The following is a 22,000-nucleotide window of genomic DNA, read 5'->3' as shown; positions in this document are numbered from 1 at the left end:
TTTCGTGAGACGTACCCGCCGTCTGCTATCCCAGTGTTGCCATACTATAGTGTTGCCAGACTTGCGCAACTTCCAGTGTTGCCAGACTATAAGGTTGCCAGATGGATGGATGGATGGATGGATGATAATGGCTTTACCCTTTGTACCGGGCGGTAGCTTTCGCCACCTAGCCTATACTTCCCCCATTGTTAATTTAATTTTCTTTTCCCTTTCGCGCTTACAATATCTAATCTGTCTATCCTATTACCCTCGAAATTCACGCCTCCCTTGATTTCCGCCACCAATCCTCCAACCTCCCCTTCGTCAATGTCACGCTTTTCCCATCCACTCGCCCGTCCTCCCCAGTAAATCCCAGCGCTATCTCTATGGTCGTTGCTGTCCCCTCTGGGAGGGCTGGGCGGAGTTCTGCGCACCTCAGAACCAAGTGTTCTATGGTCTCCGTTTCCGTTTTGCATGCAGAGCACAAAATATCCACTTCTTCAAATTTGGACCTATACGTTTTTGTTCTCAGAGTCCCTGTCCTAGCCTCAAAAAGCAGTGAACTGCCCCGCGAATTATCGAATAATCGCTCTTTTTTGATGTCCTGTTTTCGTGTCCTATACATGCCTAGCGCCGATTTTTCCTGCATTCTTTCTTTCCACATCTTTCTTTCCGACTCCTTTACCTCCAATTTCACGTTAGTCTTTTGTTGCGTCCCATCCCTCACCCGTAAATACTTCGTTCTTAGCTTTCGGGTTCTATTAGTCCATTTTGTGTTAATACTTTTCATGTACAGATACTTGTACACCTTTTTTGCCCACCTTGTTTCCTCCATTTGAGTTAGTCTCTGATCATATTTCAGTTTGCTGATGGCCTCCCGAACCTCGAACGACGCCCAACCCATATCTCCCTGGACTCCCTCATTCGGAGTGTTCCCATGGGCTCCCAAGGCTAGCCTTCCTACACTTCTTTGTCTGACCTCTAGCCCTGACTGTACTTCTGATTTCATGCACAGGACTGCATTTCCAAATGTGAGGCCCGGTACCATGATTCCCTTCCATACCCCTCTAACCACCTCATACCTATTATAGTTCCATAGCGCTCTATGCTTCATAATGTCTGAATTCCTTTTTCCCTTGTCCTTCAGAATCCTCTCATGCTCTTCCAGATATTTTTTTCCTTCACTTAGCCATACCCCTAGATACTTATACGTACTCACATGGTCTATCATAGTGTCTTGTATTTCTAGTGGGTCCCCCTTCTCATCATTATAGACCATTATCCCTGACTTCTCTCTACTGAACTGGAGTCCTAGCTTGTTGCCCTCCTCACCACAGATTTTAACCAGTTCCTGCAGCTTATCTCGCTTGTCTGCTAGTAGAACAATGTCATCCGCATACATTAGTCCAGCCAACACTTGGTTTACCCTCTGACCATCCTGCATATAACTCACGTCAACTCCTACCCTACACTCTTCCAACCTCTTTTCCATTTGGCTCACATATACCATGAAAAGCAGAGGTGACAGTGGGCAGCCCTGTCTTAACCCTCTCTTAATTTTAGCTGGTTTTGTAGTTTCTCCCTCCCAGGTTACCACAACCTCATTGTCTGAATATATACGTTGGAGATATTCAACCAGATTTCTATCAGCGCCATATCCCTTCAATTGGTCCCAAAGTTTTTCCTGATTCACATTGTCATATGCCCCCTTAATGTCTAAAAATGCCATCCATAGAGGCCTCCGACTTGCCTCAGCTATCTCTATACACTGCGTTATGACAAATAGATTGTCCTCCAACCGTCTGTCCCTTCGGAAACCGTTCTGCAACTCTCCCAAGATCTCCTCACGCTCTGCCCATTCTTCCATTCTCATTTTCACCATCTGCATTGCTAGCCTGTAAATAACTGATGTGACCGTAATTGGTCGGTAGGATTTAATGTTGTCCCTGTTTGTGAACTAAATTGTGAACTAAAACCCAGTGTGGCCAGACTATTTGTTCCCTCTCCCTTTTACATTCTCCTCCGCCTACAGCTACGCTGTCGCGCCGCAACCGCCCAGCTCGTTAGAGCAGCCTTGCCCGGAGTGGCCGCCGCCTGTTCGCCAAGCGAAAGAGCACGTCCGCGGCGGTTGTGAAATTGTTTTTTTAGTGACTTGTCGAGCAGACGGGTACCACAGACGAAATCTGCCAATGCGTGGCCCCAGTGAGCGTATTAAGACGAGAGAAACGCGTGATTTTGTTGAAGTAAGCGTGCTGAGCTCAAATTCACTTGTCGAGCAGACGGGTACGACAGACGAAATCTGCCGATGCGTGGCCCCAGTGAGCGTATTAAGACGAGAGAAACGCGTGATTTTGTTGAAGTAAGCGTGCTGTGCTCAAATTCACTTGTCGAGCAGACGGGTACGACAGACGAAATCTGCCGATGCGTGGTCCCAGTGAGCGTATTAAGACGAGAGAAACGCGTGATTTTGTTGAAGTAAGCGTGCTGTGCTCAAATTCACTTGTCGAGCAGACGGGTACGACAGACGAAATCTGCCGATGAGTGGCCCCAGTGAGCGTATTAAGACGAGAGAAACGCGTGATTTTGTTGAAGTAAGCGTGCTGTGCTCAAATTCACTTGTCGAGCAGACGGGTACGACAGACGAAATCTGCCGATGCGTGGCCCCAGTGAGCGTATTAAGACGAGAGAAACGCGTGATTTTGTTGAAGTAAGCGTGCTGTGCTCAAATTCACTTGTCGAGCAGACGGGTACGACAGACGAAATCTGCCGATGAGTGGCCCCAGTGAGCGTATTAAGACGAGAGAAACGCGTGATTTTGTTGAAGTAAGCGTGCTGTGCTCAAATTCACTTGTCGAGCAGACGGGTACGACAGACGAAATCTGGCGATGCATGGCCTCAGTGAGCGTATTAAGACGAGAGAAACGCGTGATTTTGTTGAAGTAAGCGTGCTGTGCTCAAATTCACTTGTCGAGCAGACGGGTACACCAGACGAAATCTGCCGATGCGTGGCCCCAGTGAGCGTATTAAGACGAGAGAAACGCGTGATTTTGTTGAAATAAGCGTGCTGTGCTCAAATTCACTTGTCGAGCAGACGGGAACGACAGACGAAAACTGCCGATGAGTGGCCCCAGTGAGCGTATTAAGACGAGAGAAACGCGTGATTTTGTTGAAATAAGCGTGCTGTGCTCAAATTCACTTGTCGAGCAGACGGGTACGACAGACGAAATCTGCCGATGAGTGGCCCCAGTGAGCGTATTAAGACGAGAGAAACGCGTGATTTTGTTGAAATAAGCGTGCTGTGCTCAAATTCACTTGTCGAGCAGACGGGAACGACAGACGAAAACTGCCCATGAGTGGCCCCAGTGAGCGTATTAAGACGAGAGAAACGCGTGATTTTGTTGAAATAAGCGTGCTGTGCTCAAATTCACTTGTCGAGCAGACGGGTACGACAGACGAAATCTGCCGATGAGTGGCCCCAGTGAGCGTATTAAGACGAGAGAAACGCGTGATTTTGTTGAAATAAGCGTGCTGTGCTCAAATTCACTTGTCGAGCAGACGGGTACGACAGACGAAATCTGCCGATGCGTGGCCCCAGTGAGCGTATTAAGACGAGAGAAACGCGTGATTTTGTTGAAATAAGCGTGCTGTGCTCAAATTCACTTGTCGAGCAGACGGGTACGACAGACGAAATCTGCCGATGAGTGGCCCCAGTGAGCGTATTAAGACGAGAGAAACGCGTGATTTTGTTGAAATAAGCGTGCTGTGCTCAAATTCACTTGTCGAGCAGACGGGTACGACAGACGAAATCTGCCGATGAGTGGCCCCAGTGAGCGTATTAAGACGAGAGAAACGCGTGATTTTGTTGAAATAAGCGTGCTGTGCTCAAATTCACTTGTCGAGCAGACGGGTACGACAGACGAAATCTGCCGATGCGTGGCCCCAGTGAGCGTATTAAGACGAGAGAAATGCGTGATTTTGTTGAAATAAGCGTGCTATGCTATGCTAAGGGATGATCCCCACGCTGGCGTCGCTGCGTCTCATGGTGGGATAGGTGGTAGCGGTTTATTTTAAATAAAAAATAAAAAAAGGCGAACGAAAGGAATGTTGCCGGCCGCGTCAATTGCCATCTGTAGCACGCGAGCTGCAGCCGGCGGAGGTGAAAGGGAAAATATAGCGAGGAGAAGTATAGAGGGGAGCGATGGCAAGAAAGGACAGGGAAGAGCTTTGTATGCTATTTATAAAATACAAAAAGTAATCAAGTTCGCGCCGCTCGCGCGCTAATGTCCGGGCTCTGTCCGAAAGCAAGAGCGCGCGAGCGGCCACTGTGCACAATCGTTTACAGAAAACGACAAATTGTACGTAGCGTCCTGTCTCGAACTAATCGCGCGCGTGGCACACTGCCTTCGTCCACTCGTCCGGCGACACGTTGCCGGTTGTGGCAGCAACTCCAAACTTCTTGAGAAGCAAAACTATTTTCTTGAAGACGGAAACAAAAATAAAGGCAATAGGAGAAAAAGGCGGTTAAAAAAAAGGCGGTTTGAAAAAGGTCTGTAGAAAAGCGGCCGAGATTGGGACTCGGCGCGCTCCTCTTCTTTGTTTGCAGCTGGTTTTAATACCTTCAATAATTGGGCGGAGCTTTATTAAATCTGCTCTCGCGCAATTTCAATCAATACTGCTGCAGTGGCACTGTAGGCACAAGTGGGCGGCGCCCAGTGCTCGCCAGAGCCCGACTCTAGTGGCGCCAGTAATGTCCGCTGCTTAGCTAGACAGTGCGGGTTTTCAGAAGTCGCCGACCTTACTGACCCCACCCACTTGAGAGCTAATCTCTTTTCAATAGGAAACGGTCGTTGGCCCCTTGGTCCCCGTTTCCCGCGGCCTTGGAGAGCGTCCGAAGCGCGCGACGCGCTGTCACCATTCCTAACCCCTCTAGACTTCCGATGGACACGGTAGTTACCGTCGAGAGGGGGAAGGAACCTACTGGCGCCGTAGGCGTCTAGCTTACAGGTACCAACGACGCGTGCTCAGATTCACGCAACATTGACACTTTTAATTTGGGGTAGGCAGTGTTGAACTGAATAACTGATAACAACGAAATTGTAGGCTGTGCTTGGCGAGCTTCGAAAAAAGTGCGAAATTCGGGCGTCTTCAGAAGCAGCCTTGCAGAAATAATTACTTCATGTGCGTGCATCCAATTATTGCCCAGGCACTTCGTAGTGGCTGGATATTTTTTTCTTCTGGCAGTTAAGAGTGCTCTGGAGCTCGTGCTGTGTTGAAAGCCGCATTCAGAGCAGTAATTGTAGGAACGAAAACATCTTCGACCGAAATCCGTCTTTATGGGTTTTTGAGATAGTTGAGAGGAAACTGACGCCAACCAATATTTTCATTTTTTTGCCCACCGTTTCGGGACCAACTTGGTCCCTTCTTCAGGGGTGGGTGCTGCCTTCGCTCTGCCTTTGTTAGCCCGTGGCGCAGTGCACTAACGCACGAGGAGGGAAGCGTTCCTGGAGTCCTATTCATCGCCGCCTTTGTGAACCGGATGTGTCATGACTCCACATGTCGCCTCTTAAAACGTTTTTTTTTTTTTGCGCAGATTTAAAAGGTTTATTAACACGAAATATAAATGAGCTGTAAGTTTCATAAAAAAGTTAGTACAGTAGGAGGTCCCAAAGTGGAAACTGTCTGGGGGACCTCCCATCAGGAATACATAAGAAAAGTGCACAAGTTTGGCAGGGGAGCTGGAACAAAAGTATACAGTTAAGTTAAAACCGATTGGTGTAATTTGCGCCAATGAATAAGTCAGACAATAGTTAGCGGGCATAATTTAACAAAAAAGGCATAAAACAGCAAAGCATAAGAGCAAGAGAAAGAACACAAAAAGACATCGGATAGCAATGGGCATTGAATAAATGCAGATATAAAACATAGGCGGAGGAAAAACGAAGAGGTTCCAGATGAGTAACAAATGACCGTTTGCTGTCAGAGTGGGGAACAGAAAATGAGATTAAGGCAACCTTAAGCATGGAATGAGGCTTAATGGGTTGATGAGAGATGTTTTTTTAGTAAAGTGTAGAAAGCGGGCTGCGAACGTGCGGATTTGATTGCTAGTGGTAATGAATTCCAGGTTTTGATGGCGGAGAAAAAAGCAGTTTGTTTTCCATAATTTGTACTCACTTTTGGTAGAAGAATATTGTTTTGTTCAGAGAATCTAGTGTTATTGCTATTAGCAAGGAAAGATGCGGAAAAACAGAGAAGTTGATTATTATCATTGCGAGCGCGGTAGATTAGAAGGCCCAACCTAAGATTAAGGAGGCATTTCAACGGCAGAATGTTTACGTCAGAGTAAAGAGGTGAAGCAGAGGCTGTGTATGGGCTGAAAGATAAAATGCGAAGCGCTTGACTTTGAAGATGAGAAATACATGACACATGGCATGAATAGGCATTTCCCCATGATGACAGGCAATAATTAAGGTGACTGTTAATGAAATCATAGAACAGGGATAAGAGAACATGGCGTTGAAAGAAATGTCTAGTTTTTATTAACACCCTTATTCCAAACGAAATTTTTTTACTGATAGATTTCGTGTGTAGATGAAATTTTAGATGGCAGTCAAGCGTGATGCCGAGAAATGTAACGGATTCGGAGGCAGTGATAATATGATGTCCCAGATAAACGTGTGGGCTCGGGATGACATGCTTTTGATGAGATCGGAATATCATGAAAGTGGTTTTTGTAGGATTAAGTTGTAGCAAGTTATTGTCACACTATAAAACAATATTCTGTAAGTCCATGTTTAATTTGTTTATTAGGCTTGTGAAAATGCTGTCCTGAGTGAATAATGTCGTATCATCCGCGTAAAGTATACATCTTGTGTTAATTAAGGACAAAGGTAAGCCATTGATGAAAATGAGAAAAAGAAGCGGACCTGAAATGGAACCTTGTGGCACTCCTAAATTAATAGTTAAAGGGGAAGACAGTGTTTCTTGTAGCTGGACAACTTGTATGCGGTTAGTAAGATAACTGCGTAAAAGAGCTAAAGCAGGCCCACAGATGCCTAGAGATTCTAATTTAGTGTACAGTATAGTAAAGTTTCGCCTACACCAAAGGCGAAAAGGTTCTTTTCCTCTTCTTTCCTTTTGCACCAGGGGTGCCCCGTCGAAGACGGCTTTTGAAGTCTTGAAGGCTGAAGATTTAGCTAGCAGACAATACTTGGTAACAACAGAGAACTTGCAGGGGATATAAAATGAAGCTTTATGTACAATAGTTTACATATATATACAAGTTGAGCAGTGAGCACAACAACAACACGGAACTGGCTAACATTTAGGGGAGGCCCCTACTCGGCATAGCCGAAGATGCGTTACATCTATCTCCGTAGCCTAGAACCCCTTTTCCGGGCTCCGGGACCCAGTTTGGGTTCCGGGTCCCAGGCTCCGGGACCCGGGACCCAAAATAAACCGCTACCACCTATCCCACCATGAGACGCAGCGACGCCAGCGTGGGGATCATCCCTTAGCATTGCATAGCACGCTTATTTCAACAAAATCACACGTTTCTCTCGTCTTAATACGCTCACTGGGGCCACGCATCGCCATATTTCGTCTGTCGTACCCGTCTGCTCGACAAGTGAATTTGAGCACAGCACGCTTATTTCAACAAAATCACGCGTTTCTCTCGTCTTAATACGCTCACTGGGGCCACGCATCGGCAGATTTCGTCTGTCGTACCCGTCTGCTCGACAAGTGAATTTGAGCACAGCACGCTTATTTCAACAAAATCACGCGTTTCTCTCGTCTTAATACGCTCACTGGGGCCACGCATCGGCAGATTTCGTCTGTCGTACCCGTCTGCTCGACAAGTGAATTTGAGCACAGCATGCTTATTTCAACAAAATCACGCGTTTCTCTCGTCTTAATACGCTCACTGGGGCCACGCATCGGCAGATTTCGTCTGTCGTACCCGTCTGCTCGACAAGTGAATTTGAGCACAGCACGCTTATTTCAACAAAATCACGCGTTTCTCTCGTCTTAATACGCTCACTGGGGCCACGCATCGGCAGATTTCGTCTGTCGTACCCGTCTGCTCGACAAGTGAATTTGAGCTCAGCACGCTTATTTCAACAAAATCACGCGTTTCTCTTGTCTTAATACGCTCACTGGGGCCACGCATCGGCAGATTTCGTCTGTCGTACCCGTCTGCTCGACAAGTGAATTTGAGCACAGCACGCTTATTTCAACAAAATCACGCGTTTCTCTCGTCTTAATACGCTCACTGGGGCCACGCATCGCCAGATTTCGTCGGTCGTACCCGTCTGCTCGACAAGTGAATTTGAGCACAGCACGCTTATTTCAACAAAATCACGCGTTTCTCTCGTCTTAATACGCTCACTGGGGCCACGCATCGGCAGATTTCGTCTGTCGTACCCGTCTGCTCGACAAGTGAATTTGAGCACAGCACGCTTATTTCAACAAAATCACGCGTTTCTCTCGTCTTAATACGCTCACTGGGGCCACGCATCGCCAGATTTCGTCTGTCGTACCCGTCTGCTCGACAAGTGAATTTGAGCACAGCACGCTTATTTCAACAAAATCACGCGTTTCTCTCGTCTTAATACGCTCACTGGGGCCATGCATCGGCAGATTTCGTCTGTGGTACCCGTCTGCTCGACAAGTCACTAAAAAAACAATTTCACAACCGCCGCGGACGTGCTCTTTCGCTTGGCGAACAGGCGGCGGCCACTACGGGCAAGGCTGCTCTAACGAGCTGGTCGGTTGCGGCGCGACAGCGTAGCTGTAGGCGGAGGAGAATGTAAAAGGGAGAGGGAACAAATAGTCTGGCCACACTGGGTTTTAGTTCACAATCTGGCAACCTTTTAGCCTGGCAACACTGGGATAGCAGACGGCGGGTACGTCTCACGAAACCCAGCCGTAGGGACTAGTAGTCAGTTCAGCAAAAACTTTGTTAAAATAAAGAATGGGAAGCGGGGGGTGGCGAGGCGTCGGCTTGCAATCGTATAAATACAGTATTGATCACAGTGCCAAGTTCGGGGTGCGCCTATTATGCGCGGAAATAAAAAAATCTGATTTTTCGCGCCCTAACTAGGGGTGCGCCTATTATGCGAGTGCGCCTATTACGCGAGTAAATACGGTATATTTTGTTGAATTTTTTGCTTTTTCTATTAATTTCCTTTTCACACCTTTTTCTTGCTGCATATGTTTTCTTTAATAACTATAATGCACCAATGCACTTTCATACTAGAATTTGTGTAGTTACTGAGTAGTGTTTTGTATGTAAGCCTGCATCATTTTTCGTGGTCTTTTTTTTTTACTGTGCTGCCTAACATAGGAAATTATTCTTATCCGCTTCTTAACAAGAGGTCCCCCTGACAGTCTAACTCCGGGACTTCCTTCTTTATAGTTTACTACCCATGTAACATACATAGTGAAGTATAAATAAACCTCAAACTGTATAAATACCGTGTTTGCAGCATGCAGAAAATCTTGGGAGAGGCACGCAAGTGCAGTGAAAGCCCTTGAAACCCACTACTGAAGCAAACAATAAAGGACTGTCACTATGCTAAGCCAGTCACCATAGATTCCAAACAACATACTGTTGAAAGACCACTTTGGGCTCTTAATTAATTTAGATAAATTACGCTCTGCACTGAAAACCCTGACACTCTATATAACTTTTGTGCTCCTCCTGAAGTGAAGTAAAACTTCTGCTTTTCCACTCAAATGGTGGTATAGCAACAAAATATAAACTAATAGCAACAGCCAGAGCATGGAATACTGATATATAAGCATGTCTAATTAATGGCTTATAATAGCGAGTTGTTGCACAGGTGCACAACAAACACTGTTCTCTTGCATGAATTTTCAATATGCAATTAGTTCGAGCTCATACTTTTGTGAAACAGCACAAGCATAGGTAAAACAAGTGCACCAACAATGTACAGAAATAAATCATTTTAAACAAAGCTAACATAACGCTTTGACAGGCACACACTTTTTAATTAACACTCAAGAACGTCTTGAAGGGACACTGAGGAGAAATTGAAGCTGGCTTGTATCGACAGAATACCAGCTCCTGATTACAAAAACGCCACTCATACTGACAACAGAGCTCTTGTAACGTAGAAAAGAGCAAGAACCAAAATACAGGTATCGCCGCCACAGGCCAAACTCGCAAGTACAAGCGTGATGACGTCATAGGACAAAACAGTGTTGCTAGAACAAATGGTTCTAGCAACACTAGGACACGAGAAGCCACGAATCACTGCAGCGCAGCCAATGCATGCGCAAATCTCCTTGACGTCGCCAGATGGCGCCACGTACCCGACAGCTACGCGCGCGCCTGCAGCATCGGGACCAATCAGTGTCTGCTCACCGGCGTAGGCGGGCTCCTGGTATTCCGCTAACGGTAACAAGGTACACGGTATGCTAAAGGTGTCTATTTGCGAGAACTTCGTTGACGACTTCTAGAGCGGGACCCATCGTAACGCTGGCAAAACGCCGGTGCAAACATAAACGAAGCGACGGTAGCGACGGCCGCTATAGCCGATAGATGCCTTCAACGTGCGGCCGACGGTAGCTTTCTTTTCGGCTGCTGCTAGGCCGCACTGCTGGCTGCCAGAAATCACGGAGTCTGCGTTACGTCATCTGCACGTCATGTTTCACGTCAGTTAGTCCTGTGTGATCATAAGAGAATCCCAAGTTTGAATCAGAGCGGCGGGAAAAACTTTTTCAACTTCGAATCCAAATTTCTTAGAAATAAATGCATCTTTCGCTGCCGGCCAAGAGACAACAAAGCCATGAAATGCCGAACTATCGGATTTTGCTTTAAAAAAAATATTAATAGAGCTCTCCTCACTGTCCCTTTAAGTTGGATTTTTCTACACACTAATTGACTGGTAATTACACACTCATAAGAAAACCTAAATAACAAGAAAAACTTTTGTAATCAATTCATTACTATTCTCATAATTAAACTGTTTATTACTTACACCAAAGTGTGCAAGGAAACAAAAACAGGGTGCAGCCCCAAAAACTGGCTTTTTCGAACGAATCAGCCCTATTGCTCCATGCCAAGATGGCTCACCCGTAGGCCCCGCAGCAGTGACTGCACTTGGTCCAGGATGAGGCTGTGGAGGCTTGCATGGAGGTCAGCCAGGCTTAGACTGTCCTGGCCCACAGTCCGTGGCAGAGCCAGGTTGTGCCGTACATCTGTGAGTCGCTCTGCAAAAAACTGGCCCAGAGACTGCAACGCAAACACGCACTGGTCTCGAGCTGCTTGCTCTACAATGTGGGCTGCCTGTTGGCTGTAATCAGCAGCAGGCATCATCTTGGTCAACGCTTGCAGCTTCTGGCAGAACCGGTCCAGTGCCTTCACCAGCACACTGCTGTCCACCCGCCGGGTCTGCACAGCATAAAACCACCACACGATAGCATGAATCCGTGAATTTAGAGTGTTGGCTCAACAAGCTCACACAGAGAGGCACATGGCTTGAAGTGCCATGCAACTTGCACTTCATTATACTGTGTGTCAGCCTTTGCTATGGTCATAAATGGTTAGCCAACTGCAACCGGGGCACAAATAAGAGTAAGTGTGCACATACATTTTTCCTTTATTCTAAAGCCAAGAGTACATGACAGAAGCTGCTACATTAACAATGAAGCTAAGGTATGGTTTCCACAATGTGAAAGAGGATAACAGTCATAGTACGCTATGCCTACCCTTCTTCTACTATTTATTTCTATATTCCATTCGGAAAAACCCTCAGCCTCTTTTTTTTTTCTTTTGAAAGTTCTTTTCTTTCTAGTTTGCCTCTCGACTAGACCGACCTCTACAGAAATTTTCACATTCCAACATTCATTAACGAAACACCATGCTGATGAGAAATCTATATTTGTGCCAGGCTTGTGTGCGAATGCAAACCAAGTTCCTAAAAGGAAACAGTCTTCTTGTCTTTATCCCCATAAGCATTAGTAACGTCTTACAGCATGCAGAATAACAATTTCATGTGGCCGAAATGACAGCACAGATGCAGATGCTGATGGCAAACAAAAGACTGCCATGAAGCTCAAACTGCTTATTGAGCTAACCTGTGCCCGCAAAACAGAAACAACTCAGTGGTGGCGATAGCAAAAAGTGTGCACGGCAGTCGTCAAAGATCAGAATGATGGCGGCTCTCAGCTGCACTCAATTTAAAGGTGACAACGAACTTTCAAGACAAGGTGCCTAAAGCCCTTACCACAGTTTGGAACATTGTAGGAACAGCAGTGCATGGCCTCAATAATTCCATATAAATCACGTCCTCACCCGCATGACAAAGTGATAAGGCTGCTTGCACCCAACGATACAAAACATAACAAAAGAAAGCAAACAATGTTTCGTCACCAAGATGTTTTCCATAAACATAATAAATTACCTACAATGCAAGGAAATTTTCGCTGGCAGTGTGACAGTAAATGAAGCTCATTTAGCAAAACATTGATTAATGTCTTTTCCAATGTGTTACTGGAACTACTGGTGAATGATCAAAATTTATAGGCAATATTTGCTGATCTGACATGGCTGACGAAATTAAATGTACAGAAAGAACACTTCTATGGATGACATGCGGAAGCATGAGAAAGATGGCCCATACTACATACACAAAGGAACAAAAGTAAACAGAACAGCACCATAGCGCCACATTCACTTTGGTACTGTGCAGCAAAACTACCATCTATACCTGAGACAAAGCACATCCCATACTATGCAGATTCATGCACGCAATGTCTCAAAGTTCCACAGCAAAGTGTCTTGCAGCATGCAAAAACAGTTTGAAACATGAAATTTCATTCCTCAATACCTACCTTGATCTTAAACTAGAAGAGAGGAGACAAGCAAGAATAAATTCAATACATGCACAAGCATACAAAAGGGCAGCACAATAGACACACCCAGCCCTGTACCAAAAACTGCTCACCTCCGCAGCTACTCTCTGTTCCACTACATCAAGCAGCTGCAGCATGATCTCATCCAAAAATGCCTTCAACTTCTGTACCACAACAGCGTCCGTCTCACCACTGAAATGGAGAAAAAAAGTGCAGTACATAACAACTTACACCCATTCCATACTGCTGCTAAAAATCTCCCACCAGGAAATCTACAAGTTTACTATGCACTACGTAAAAAGAAAAACACATGCACCTGGACCATACAGAATTCTGCTTAAGTAACTAAGTGAAAGCTCATGCTAAACATACAGGTATTGTGTTTTGAACACATGATGGGCCTACACGTACACCTGCTTGCGAAATTATATTCAGCAAAATTTCTTGCTGGGGGTCCATTATTAACATTCAAGTTAGTTATTACACCAGACCCACATCATGTTTACATCAGTATTATATCAGTTAAGTTTACATCAGTATCAAGTTACTTTGCGAAATCTCAAGAGGTTAGTACTTGATGGGTATCAATGCATAGAATGAATTTCTATTTCATGCATTTAGAAGTATCAGCTGAGCATCTTCTGTTGCTTACTTCTCGTAGTATTCCACTGGCAACCGGTTGATAAATAAATCATTGTAGGATTCAATGATGTTGCACAACCCTGTGATAATGCAATTGCACGCCATGTTGGTGAACTCCAGTATATGCTGAAAAAAAAAAATGAATTTCATGAATCTTACCACTTGCCATATTATGAAATACATCAGATGTGCTCACAACCCGCTACTGTGCATTACCAACAGCAGTAGGATAAATTATGCAAAAAACAGCGCAAACAAACGGGGACGAAAGGAAGAATACACAGGAACAAGCGCTGACTCTTAACTAAAGTTTATTCACAGGAAACATGCTTATAAAAGGAAACAGAAAACAAAAAAACACCAAAACCAGAACGCACGATATCCAGATATGCAACCTCACAGTCACGCAGGAGCAGGGATGGTTTGCTGACACACAATCCTGCTTTCTTTGCATATTATACGCCTCGATGATTTCCCTGGTCAACTGGTCGGGGTTTTTGTACAAAATGTCAGTACAATGCAAGGACGGAAAACAGGATTGACACTCTCAGCAATGATCAACTAGATTAGTGCAGCGATTAGATTCTAATGAAAAAAATGGACTTTGCTAGGCACATGTCTACAGTGTTAGAAGTATTCAAAGCTAATGCATGGGGTTTGCAGTTCCCCACTGAGGTACCAGTTGATAACCAGATACAAATCTTAGATTTATGTTTGACTGAAGGGAAGGGACATATGTGTTGGAATTACGCACCACGGGCCAATAAACCCCTGCTGAACTATAAGTCGCATCATTCTAAGGTAGTGAAATGTGGAATTGTTGTTTCATCCTTATCATCTGCATTGTCAAAATCTTGTCACCATGCTATGCAACAAAGCTTCGATAATTAGGCTAAGAGACTTAGGGAAGCAGGTTATCCGGCTGAGCTTATCATTTTGGGCTGCAATAAAATAATTAAAAAGCTTAAATCACCAGCATTGCTGCCGTCTTCACAGAAAGGGCAGAAACGAAAAACGTTAGCAGTCCTTCCCTATGTACATCGCCTTTCTCATGGTCTTAAAGGGTCAGTCTACTCACTGAGATGAGTGTATAAATAATGGCATATTCTGGTAGTTGGCACCCTATAACATCAATAACGAGGGATCTGCTCCCAGTTTAGGCAGGAATTTATATTGTTACATTAGGCGGTGCATGCATAAGGAAGGAAGAAGAAGAAGCTCTTGAGTTTTTGTGAAGACGACGACGGTCGAGCAGTGTCGGCTGGTGCCTGCAGTAAACGCCTGTGGTTTTAAAGCTCTGTTTTCCGTGTCCGCTCTCTGCAATCCCAAGCGGAACTACCCCGTAACAATATTTTATTTCGGCGTTAAAAGTCGCGTAAAAATGCATGGTGGCGACCCCAAACGTTCATTTTGTTCAAGAAGGTGGTAGTCTTTTTTTGTAGAAGCATAAGTGAATATACTACGTACCATTTGTATGCCCCAATGTCAGAGAAACGCACGTTTTGTTCTAGTAAACTGTAGAAGGCGTACCGCTCGCTTTTTCTGTAAATCACATGAATATTTATAGTTACACGTACGCAAAATGCAGGCACATTCCCGCTTTTAGTTCAGCGTATGCTAGCAGAGACGCAAAAATAAACTCAGCCTATAGTGGCGCCATCTGGTCGTCAGGACGGGAACCATTGCTGTAAACAAACCGACTCTCTACTTAAGCCTAGGAGCGGCAGAATTGTCACTCTAATTATTAAAATAAAGCAAATTTATCTCTTATATGTTTTCTTATAGGCGAGATGAGACGAAGCGAAAGACCGGCGCCCCATTTATGGCCAGTGAACGCACTGAAAAAGGCAGCAACAACGAGAATTCAGTACGAAGCGAGAGGTCCGGCTTCGACGAGCGCCGCCATGTTTGTCGCCGCGCGGCGGAAATCCAGATGGTTGCCAGATGAGACTACCATCTCATACAGATGTGTTCCCACATCTATAAATTATATTTTAAAATGTTCTACCGCACTTCTTGGCACCACAGCTAGCTAAACGGTAATTTGAGTAAAGAGCTATCGGTTGCCGCAAAGAAAATATGGTCGATAAAGTTCAGTAGACTGACCCTTTAAAAATGTGGCCTATAGGTATGGAGTTGATGTGGTTTTTTCGGCCCCTAATAAGCTCAATAAAATTTGTTCAACGGTAGAAAGTAAGTCCCGCAATCCCAAGAAATCAGTAGCGTCTTGTGGTGTTAAGCACGATAAAATATTTGTGCCGTGCTCCAAAAGGGTAGTTTATAAAATCCCCCTGTCCTGTAGTCAGATATACATTGGGCAAACGGGACATTGTATTAACACACGACTCGGAGAACATCTCAAATCATTAGAATCTAATCGCTCCACTAATCTAGTTGATCATTGCCGAGAGTGCCAATCCTGGTTTCCGTCCTTGCATTATACTGACATTTTTGTACAAACACCCCGACCAGTTGACCAGGGAAATCATCGAGGCGTATAATATGGCAAAGAAAGCAAGATTGTGTGTCAGCAAACCATCCCTGCTCCTGTGTGACTGTGAGGATGCATATCTGGATATCACTTAGTAGCACGTGCGTTCTGGTTTTGGTGTTTTTTTTTGTTTTCTGTTTCCTTTTATAAGCGTGTTTCCTGTGAATAAACTTTAGTTGAGAGTCAGCGCTTGTTCCTGTGTATTCTTCCTTTTGTCCCCGTTTGTTCACGCTGTTTTTTGCATAATGTATCACCAACTCGCCCACTTAGCTATCCAGCCGTAGGATAATATGCACATACATCCCAGGAGTAGATAATAGAGAGGTGGCTCTTTTTCTTAGCTGCATAGACAAGCATGCAGCTAACACAAAAGCAGCACATATAAGCAGACATCTAATTGCTTTCCCTCTATGCCCGCACCATAGCTGCTGTCACCTGTCAGCAAGTAACAGATACCTTCGAGGTGGGTACTGCTCCACCTATTCAGTTACCTTTTTCCCTGACACCTCTTATCTAGTCACCATTCCCGACTGCCATCCTCCAATCCTGCAACCATTCCTTGCCAGTATTTAAAAATTTAATTCTCAATGGTTTTTTCCCATCTAGTTGAGAATGTAGGGCCATGCACTCCATTAAGATACGCTTATGGGTTTTTTTTCAGTCTTGTGTGCAGAAGCAGCATTGTCACTGTCATAAAACACTTGCATCATTTCATCTGTCTCAATCCTACCCCCCAAAAGCCAAAGCTTTTCCTTTCAAATTATATATAAAAAAAAAATCACTTTCTTTACAGTACTTTAGCTCTCCTAAAGGCCTTTAATGCCAGTGCAGCCAGCATTTTCTCAGTCTAATAAACTACTACAAAATCTCTTTGTATGTTTCAACTTTAGAGTACATTTTGTTCTCCGTCTTGGTATCAGCATTGATTATTAAGCCACCCAATTCTCTTCCACTTTTGTCCATAGGACATCCAAACAGACACCCAAATTTTTCTGAAAGGTATTCACCTACACAAGTAAATCAAAGCCACTGCTCTTAGGCCTTTCAAATGCTTCTACTAATGGCTCTCACTCCTTCCTATGCAAATAATCTTGTCCACTAAACAGATTGCAATTTGCAGGTGTGGAGATTTCCCTCTTCATTAACCTTCTTTACTATTTTCCTATAACAGATCATTCAGGACTCCTCCTCTGACTTCAGGCCTTCACTCTTCCATTTCATCACTCATATTCACTTTTAAAATACTCTATCCATTGTCCCTCCTTACAGACGCTCACCAGAACACGTAGCATACTGCTTTGTACTGATGCTTCCTCATGCATGCTCAGGTTTCGAACCATTACTGAAATCGCATTGTCCTTGTGTCTCATTAGTGCTCACCTATTTCAGTCCTACTTCCATAGTCTCATCCTTACATGTTGTTGCGAAAGCAATACTCCGACAGGCAAAGCGAGACCTCAGGTGGCCGCCGTAGCTACGCTGACCTTGTTTCAATTGGTCGAAATGGTCGTGACGTCCCAGTGCGCCAATTTCAAATGAGGCCAATTGTACTTTGGCGACTAACCATGCAACCAATTAAAGGGATCGTATAGTGATGCTCCAAGTAAGTGGGACTGAGTTTAGTTAATTGCTTAATTAACCAATTAGCACAATTAACCTTTCTAGTCAGACCAGATAAATAAGTAAAACTGAGCAGGAAATTGGTTGAGTTGGGGAACCGAACCAGGGTCTCCGGAGTGCGAGAAGAGCACGCTAACCACTCCGCCATGCTAGCTCGATGGTTTGGAATGAATAAAGTCGCGTCTAATGAATATGGTGTCTTCGTTCACTCCCATCTTCCTCCCTTCCCGTTACGGCGAGGTTCAGGTGTCCATTGAGATATGCGAGACAGATACATTTACTTTCCTCAAAAACCAATTTACCAACGAGAAAGGCATAGAGCCGAACGGGCGATGGCGTTCTGTGGACTCCCTGGCAGCGTTGCAAGACGCTGTCGTGTTCCACTCTTAGAGGCGAAGCTTAACATCTTAGCCACACATCACTCATACAAGCAGCAACATCGCGCTTAAGGCTTTCGCCTCACCGCACTTTAGGTAAACAAAGTGCCCCCCTGAATTTTTTTAACTAGGGTCACCACTTTCACACAGCTAACCCTTGTACTGTTGTACTGCCAGCTTCTTTTGTCCCGTTGGGGAAAGACTTATCCGATTCAACGGTGATGCATCCATCACATGGGAGAAAAACAATCGGCCTTACCCTTAACTTCCCTTCACTTCAGACCTTAACCCTAACTTCACTAATAATACAGATACTTCTTTTCCTGCCAGCAGCTCTCTAAGTGCTTGCCTAACTCTACAAATTTATTCTGCCTGCTAACTCATACCTCAAGCCCTGCAATTAAGACATGTAACCTAAAAAAAAATATAGTACAAGTAAGTGTTCAGTCTGCTCTCACGGGACAAAAGTAAGCGCAACATAGAAACACATCCACAAAGAAGGCACATACGGCAACACACCAGTGACAATTGATTCAGTTTGCTTTTGGTTTGGTTTTATGGGGTTTAAAGTCCCAAAGCGACTCAGGCTGTGAGGGACGCCATAGCGAATGGCTCCTGATAATTTCGACCAGCTGTGGTTCTTTAACGTGCACTGACATCACACAGTACATGGGCCTCTAGTATTTTGCCTCCATCGAAATGCAACCACCATGGCCAGGATTGAACCCTTGTCTTTTGGGTCAGCAGCCAAGCATCACAGCCACTGAGCCACTGTGACGGCCCACACGATGAGTGAGATGTGTTTCCAGAGTCAGCGCAAAGGATTATTGGAAAGTAGTCTGCTACCGCTGTTTCCAGTTACAACTTCCTCCCACTGCTCACTTGCTTCATGGCAGTTGCTGTGCTAATATCGCTTGTTCTTTAATTTATCTGCACTGCAACATCACTGATTGCACTGCATCATGACCAATGCGGCGTCGACTCGGCACTGCTTCAGTGTGTTTTCGCACTAAATGCAACCAAAGCAATGTAAATGGTAGGAGGCTTTCTGTATGCATACACAGTGCGATGTGTTGAAACGCGCTGTGCGCACTGTGGCATGTATGGATAGTTTGCTAGCCCACTAGCAGCCTTTCCATGTGACAGGGAAAATACATCTATCGTCTGCTAACTGTGCATGTTTCAGCCCTTCGTAGCGTGGCAAAAAACAAATATATAATGACCGACACATTAAACTAGTGCAAATGCACATTAAATGACTGCTGTGCATACACAGAACCGCCAGCCTACGCTGGCATATCATAACCATGTCAAAACACACTTGCCTTTCGTTATTGCCTATTTCTGCGCTCAGGACATGTCCGTATGCAGCATGCGCTGCTCTCACAATGAGCTGCACAATGAGCGATGTCACAGCACAAATAAATGAATGAACAAACGATGCATGCATGCATGGCGATTGCAATGCAAAAGGCAGTCTGTGGAAGGAAATTGGAACCGGAAGTAGCTGGCAGACAATTTTCCATGACTCTTCGCAGAGGAAAAGTGAAAAAAAGAACTAGAAAGGAATAAGTTCTGACTTTATGTCAACTTTTGCTACTTCTACCTTGCAGCGTACACTGCAATCCTTCATATTTGGCAGTATTAGCAACCGTCTGTAGACACCATTAACAATTTAAAAAAATGAAAGCATTTCGAGAAATTGTAAATGATACCACTACTCACAAACCAAAATGGCAGCTTACTATGACACATATTGGACATGAATAAGTCAATAGGTACCAATTAGCTGAAATCTATCAACCATACCTTGAGTCAAGGACATGAATATTACTTCTGTTTTATGGAAGAATTTTCACTGCACTTAAACATAGCGAGAAAACTGAGGGCTAGAGTTAGAACACTGCAGGATGTTGTGTTATTTCAACTGTACACTTCGTCTTTAACACTACACAAGGTGACCTCACACTCCAGACTATAATGCTGTTTACGTCTATAGACTAAGCATCATGTAACAAAGCACACCCAAATCATGCCACTAATGCCTCTTCTGCGGTGCCTCTGTACGTACTGCAGTTAAATGCCTCTAAATCATATAGGGCCCATTTCACAGACAAAACATGTTTCCACCCTTATGCAAGATGGTTGAACCACATCCACAACAGAGAGTGAACAGTCAAGAATTTCTGTTTGCATTTTTTTCTCACAAACCTGTCATTTCTTACCATCGGCAGGTCAAGCACTGCATCCTTTCCATTTCTTTCTGTAGCACCTAGGCTTGCAGGATCCATCAGCATCTGTACCTGACGTTGTAGCTCCTTCAAGTCCCGGTCCAGCGGGCGTCGCGCACTGCAAATATTGGAGTATTACAAACTACTACAATTTGGCAACAGTGAAAAATACTTGCAAAGTGAAAGCTTACTTCAAGAGGTAATCAGTGCACAACGTGCTTGTTGGCTCAAAAAGCTGAAACAAAAGTTCTACAACACCAGACAATTCTCTGCTGGTCACCTAGAAGAGAAAATATTGGTGGTTACGCATTTCACTTCAGTATACCAGTGACTGCCATCACCTCTGGCTGGTGGAATTTCTTCCGAAGGCGCTCCCTGAGCACTTCAACAATGGCTGCACAGTCATCATGTATTCCAGAAAAGGATGGCATGTGCTTGTACTGCTTAAGGACTTTCTGAGCTTTTGTATAGTACCTGCAAAGGACAGCCCATATGTATTACATACCACTACACAATATTTGCTCAAGCATACGTCACTGCCTCTTCATAGGATTCACTTTCAATGCAGGCTTTCAGTCGTGGTGGTAGTTCAAACAGGAGTTGAAGCTGAAATAACAAGAAAAGGAACAGATACTAATTTGAAGTTCTGAGGGAAACTCATCCTCATTAGCTACCTTTTTCAGCAAAGAATGGGTGCTTGACAGCTTGATCATTTGCTCCCTTCTCCCTTGTAATGTTCCAGCAATGCTACTGCTGAACTTTGCAATTGTTGCCATGTTTGATGACAAGTGGTCCATTTCTTCTTCCATCCTTTTAAAATCGTTTTTCATCTTGCAAAAAAAAAAAAAGAAATGATTGAGCACTCCGGAAAGCATGCACGTTAGTTTCGTTCAACCATTTTGCCAACTGCGCTGTTACCTTGCGAATGGTGTCTGTAGCACTAATGAATTTATTGTAGTTCTCGTAAACCAGTGTCTGCATTTCACCGTCCAGCGCTTGAATCTGTTTGTATATCTCCTGCTCTTTATCCATCAAATCTGTCAGCGTGCATTCCTTGAGCAGCTATCAAATGAAACAAATGAAGAGTTAGCGCATGCCGTCCGACAACTCGTAAATTGCCGCAGCTGGTTGAACATTAATCGCTAGCATAGTGTCACCTTGTTCAAGTACAAATCCGGGTTGAAATCTGATCCATTGATGTCGTACGGGTTAAATCCAGCATCAGCAGACTCTGCTGAGCCGTGGTAAAACTGCTTCAACATTTTCCTTTGATTTTTCTTCCGCAACATTTCTTTTTCGTCCCCTGAAAGACATGCAAGAACGAAATCCGTATAACTAGCAACCAATTACACTAAACATACTTGCACTGAAATAACGATGGCATGACAGTTGTTCTCGTAGCTTTGTTGAAGAAAACCGAAATTAAACAGGGCAGTATCAATTACCGGCGAGCATTCGTATTCAAGCCTACAACTTGCTTCAACCCCTTCAAATTATGTTGACCCGAAGAGTTCAAATTTATCCCACATTCAGACTACTAATTCGGAGGTTTACACTAACAGTTAGCGTGTGCAATAACCTTTCACGTAGATAGGTAAGTTAGCAATCACACCCGAAACCATACCTGACATTTCCTTCGCCATTGTTGTGATCACATGATCAAATTGCACCAGCTTCTCAATTCTACCACTTGGAGAACTAGGAAAACTCCGAATCAAAATCGAGGCGAAGCCTGAAGCCAAATTTTTGGAAATTAACAAATGGTGGCGCCGCCTAGGTGC

The 22,000-nt window shown here is 44.5% G+C and overlaps 1 protein-coding gene across 2 annotated transcripts in view; it reads right to left on the bottom strand.

The window, feature by feature from the left end:
* Vps51 (vacuolar protein sorting 51) overlaps positions 1-22,000 on the bottom strand; it is a 42,735-nt gene extending 20,735 nt beyond the window's left edge. Inside the window, exons 1-11 of one of the 2 annotated variants that reach the window (XM_089578736.1) lie at positions 21,844-22,000; positions 21,377-21,522; positions 21,138-21,281; positions 20,894-21,049; positions 20,752-20,825; positions 20,561-20,693; positions 20,411-20,499; positions 20,214-20,337; positions 13,511-13,626; positions 12,951-13,050; positions 11,078-11,395 (exon numbers count right to left, since the gene is read on the bottom strand). In XM_089578736.1, the coding sequence (XP_089434862.1) occupies positions 11,078-11,395; positions 12,951-13,050; positions 13,511-13,626; positions 20,214-20,337; positions 20,411-20,499; positions 20,561-20,693; positions 20,752-20,825; positions 20,894-21,049; positions 21,138-21,281; positions 21,377-21,522; positions 21,844-21,862 (1,419 nt within the window). In that variant the 5' untranslated portion in view covers positions 21,863-22,000. Of the gene's footprint in view, positions 1-11,077; positions 11,396-12,950; positions 13,051-13,510; positions 13,627-20,213; positions 20,338-20,410; positions 20,500-20,560; positions 20,694-20,751; positions 20,826-20,893; positions 21,050-21,137; positions 21,282-21,376; positions 21,523-21,664; positions 21,813-21,843 lie in introns of those variants that run through there. The other variant, XM_089578735.1, reaches the window with a different exon arrangement.

Source organism: Amblyomma mixtum, chromosome 3, assembly GCF_055824585.1.
Source record: "Amblyomma mixtum isolate Tamu chromosome 3, ASM5582458v1, whole genome shotgun sequence".
In the NCBI taxonomy this organism is placed as follows: domain Eukaryota; kingdom Metazoa; phylum Arthropoda; class Arachnida; order Ixodida; family Ixodidae; genus Amblyomma; species Amblyomma mixtum.
This window is presented reverse-complemented; position numbering and strand designations above follow the sequence as displayed.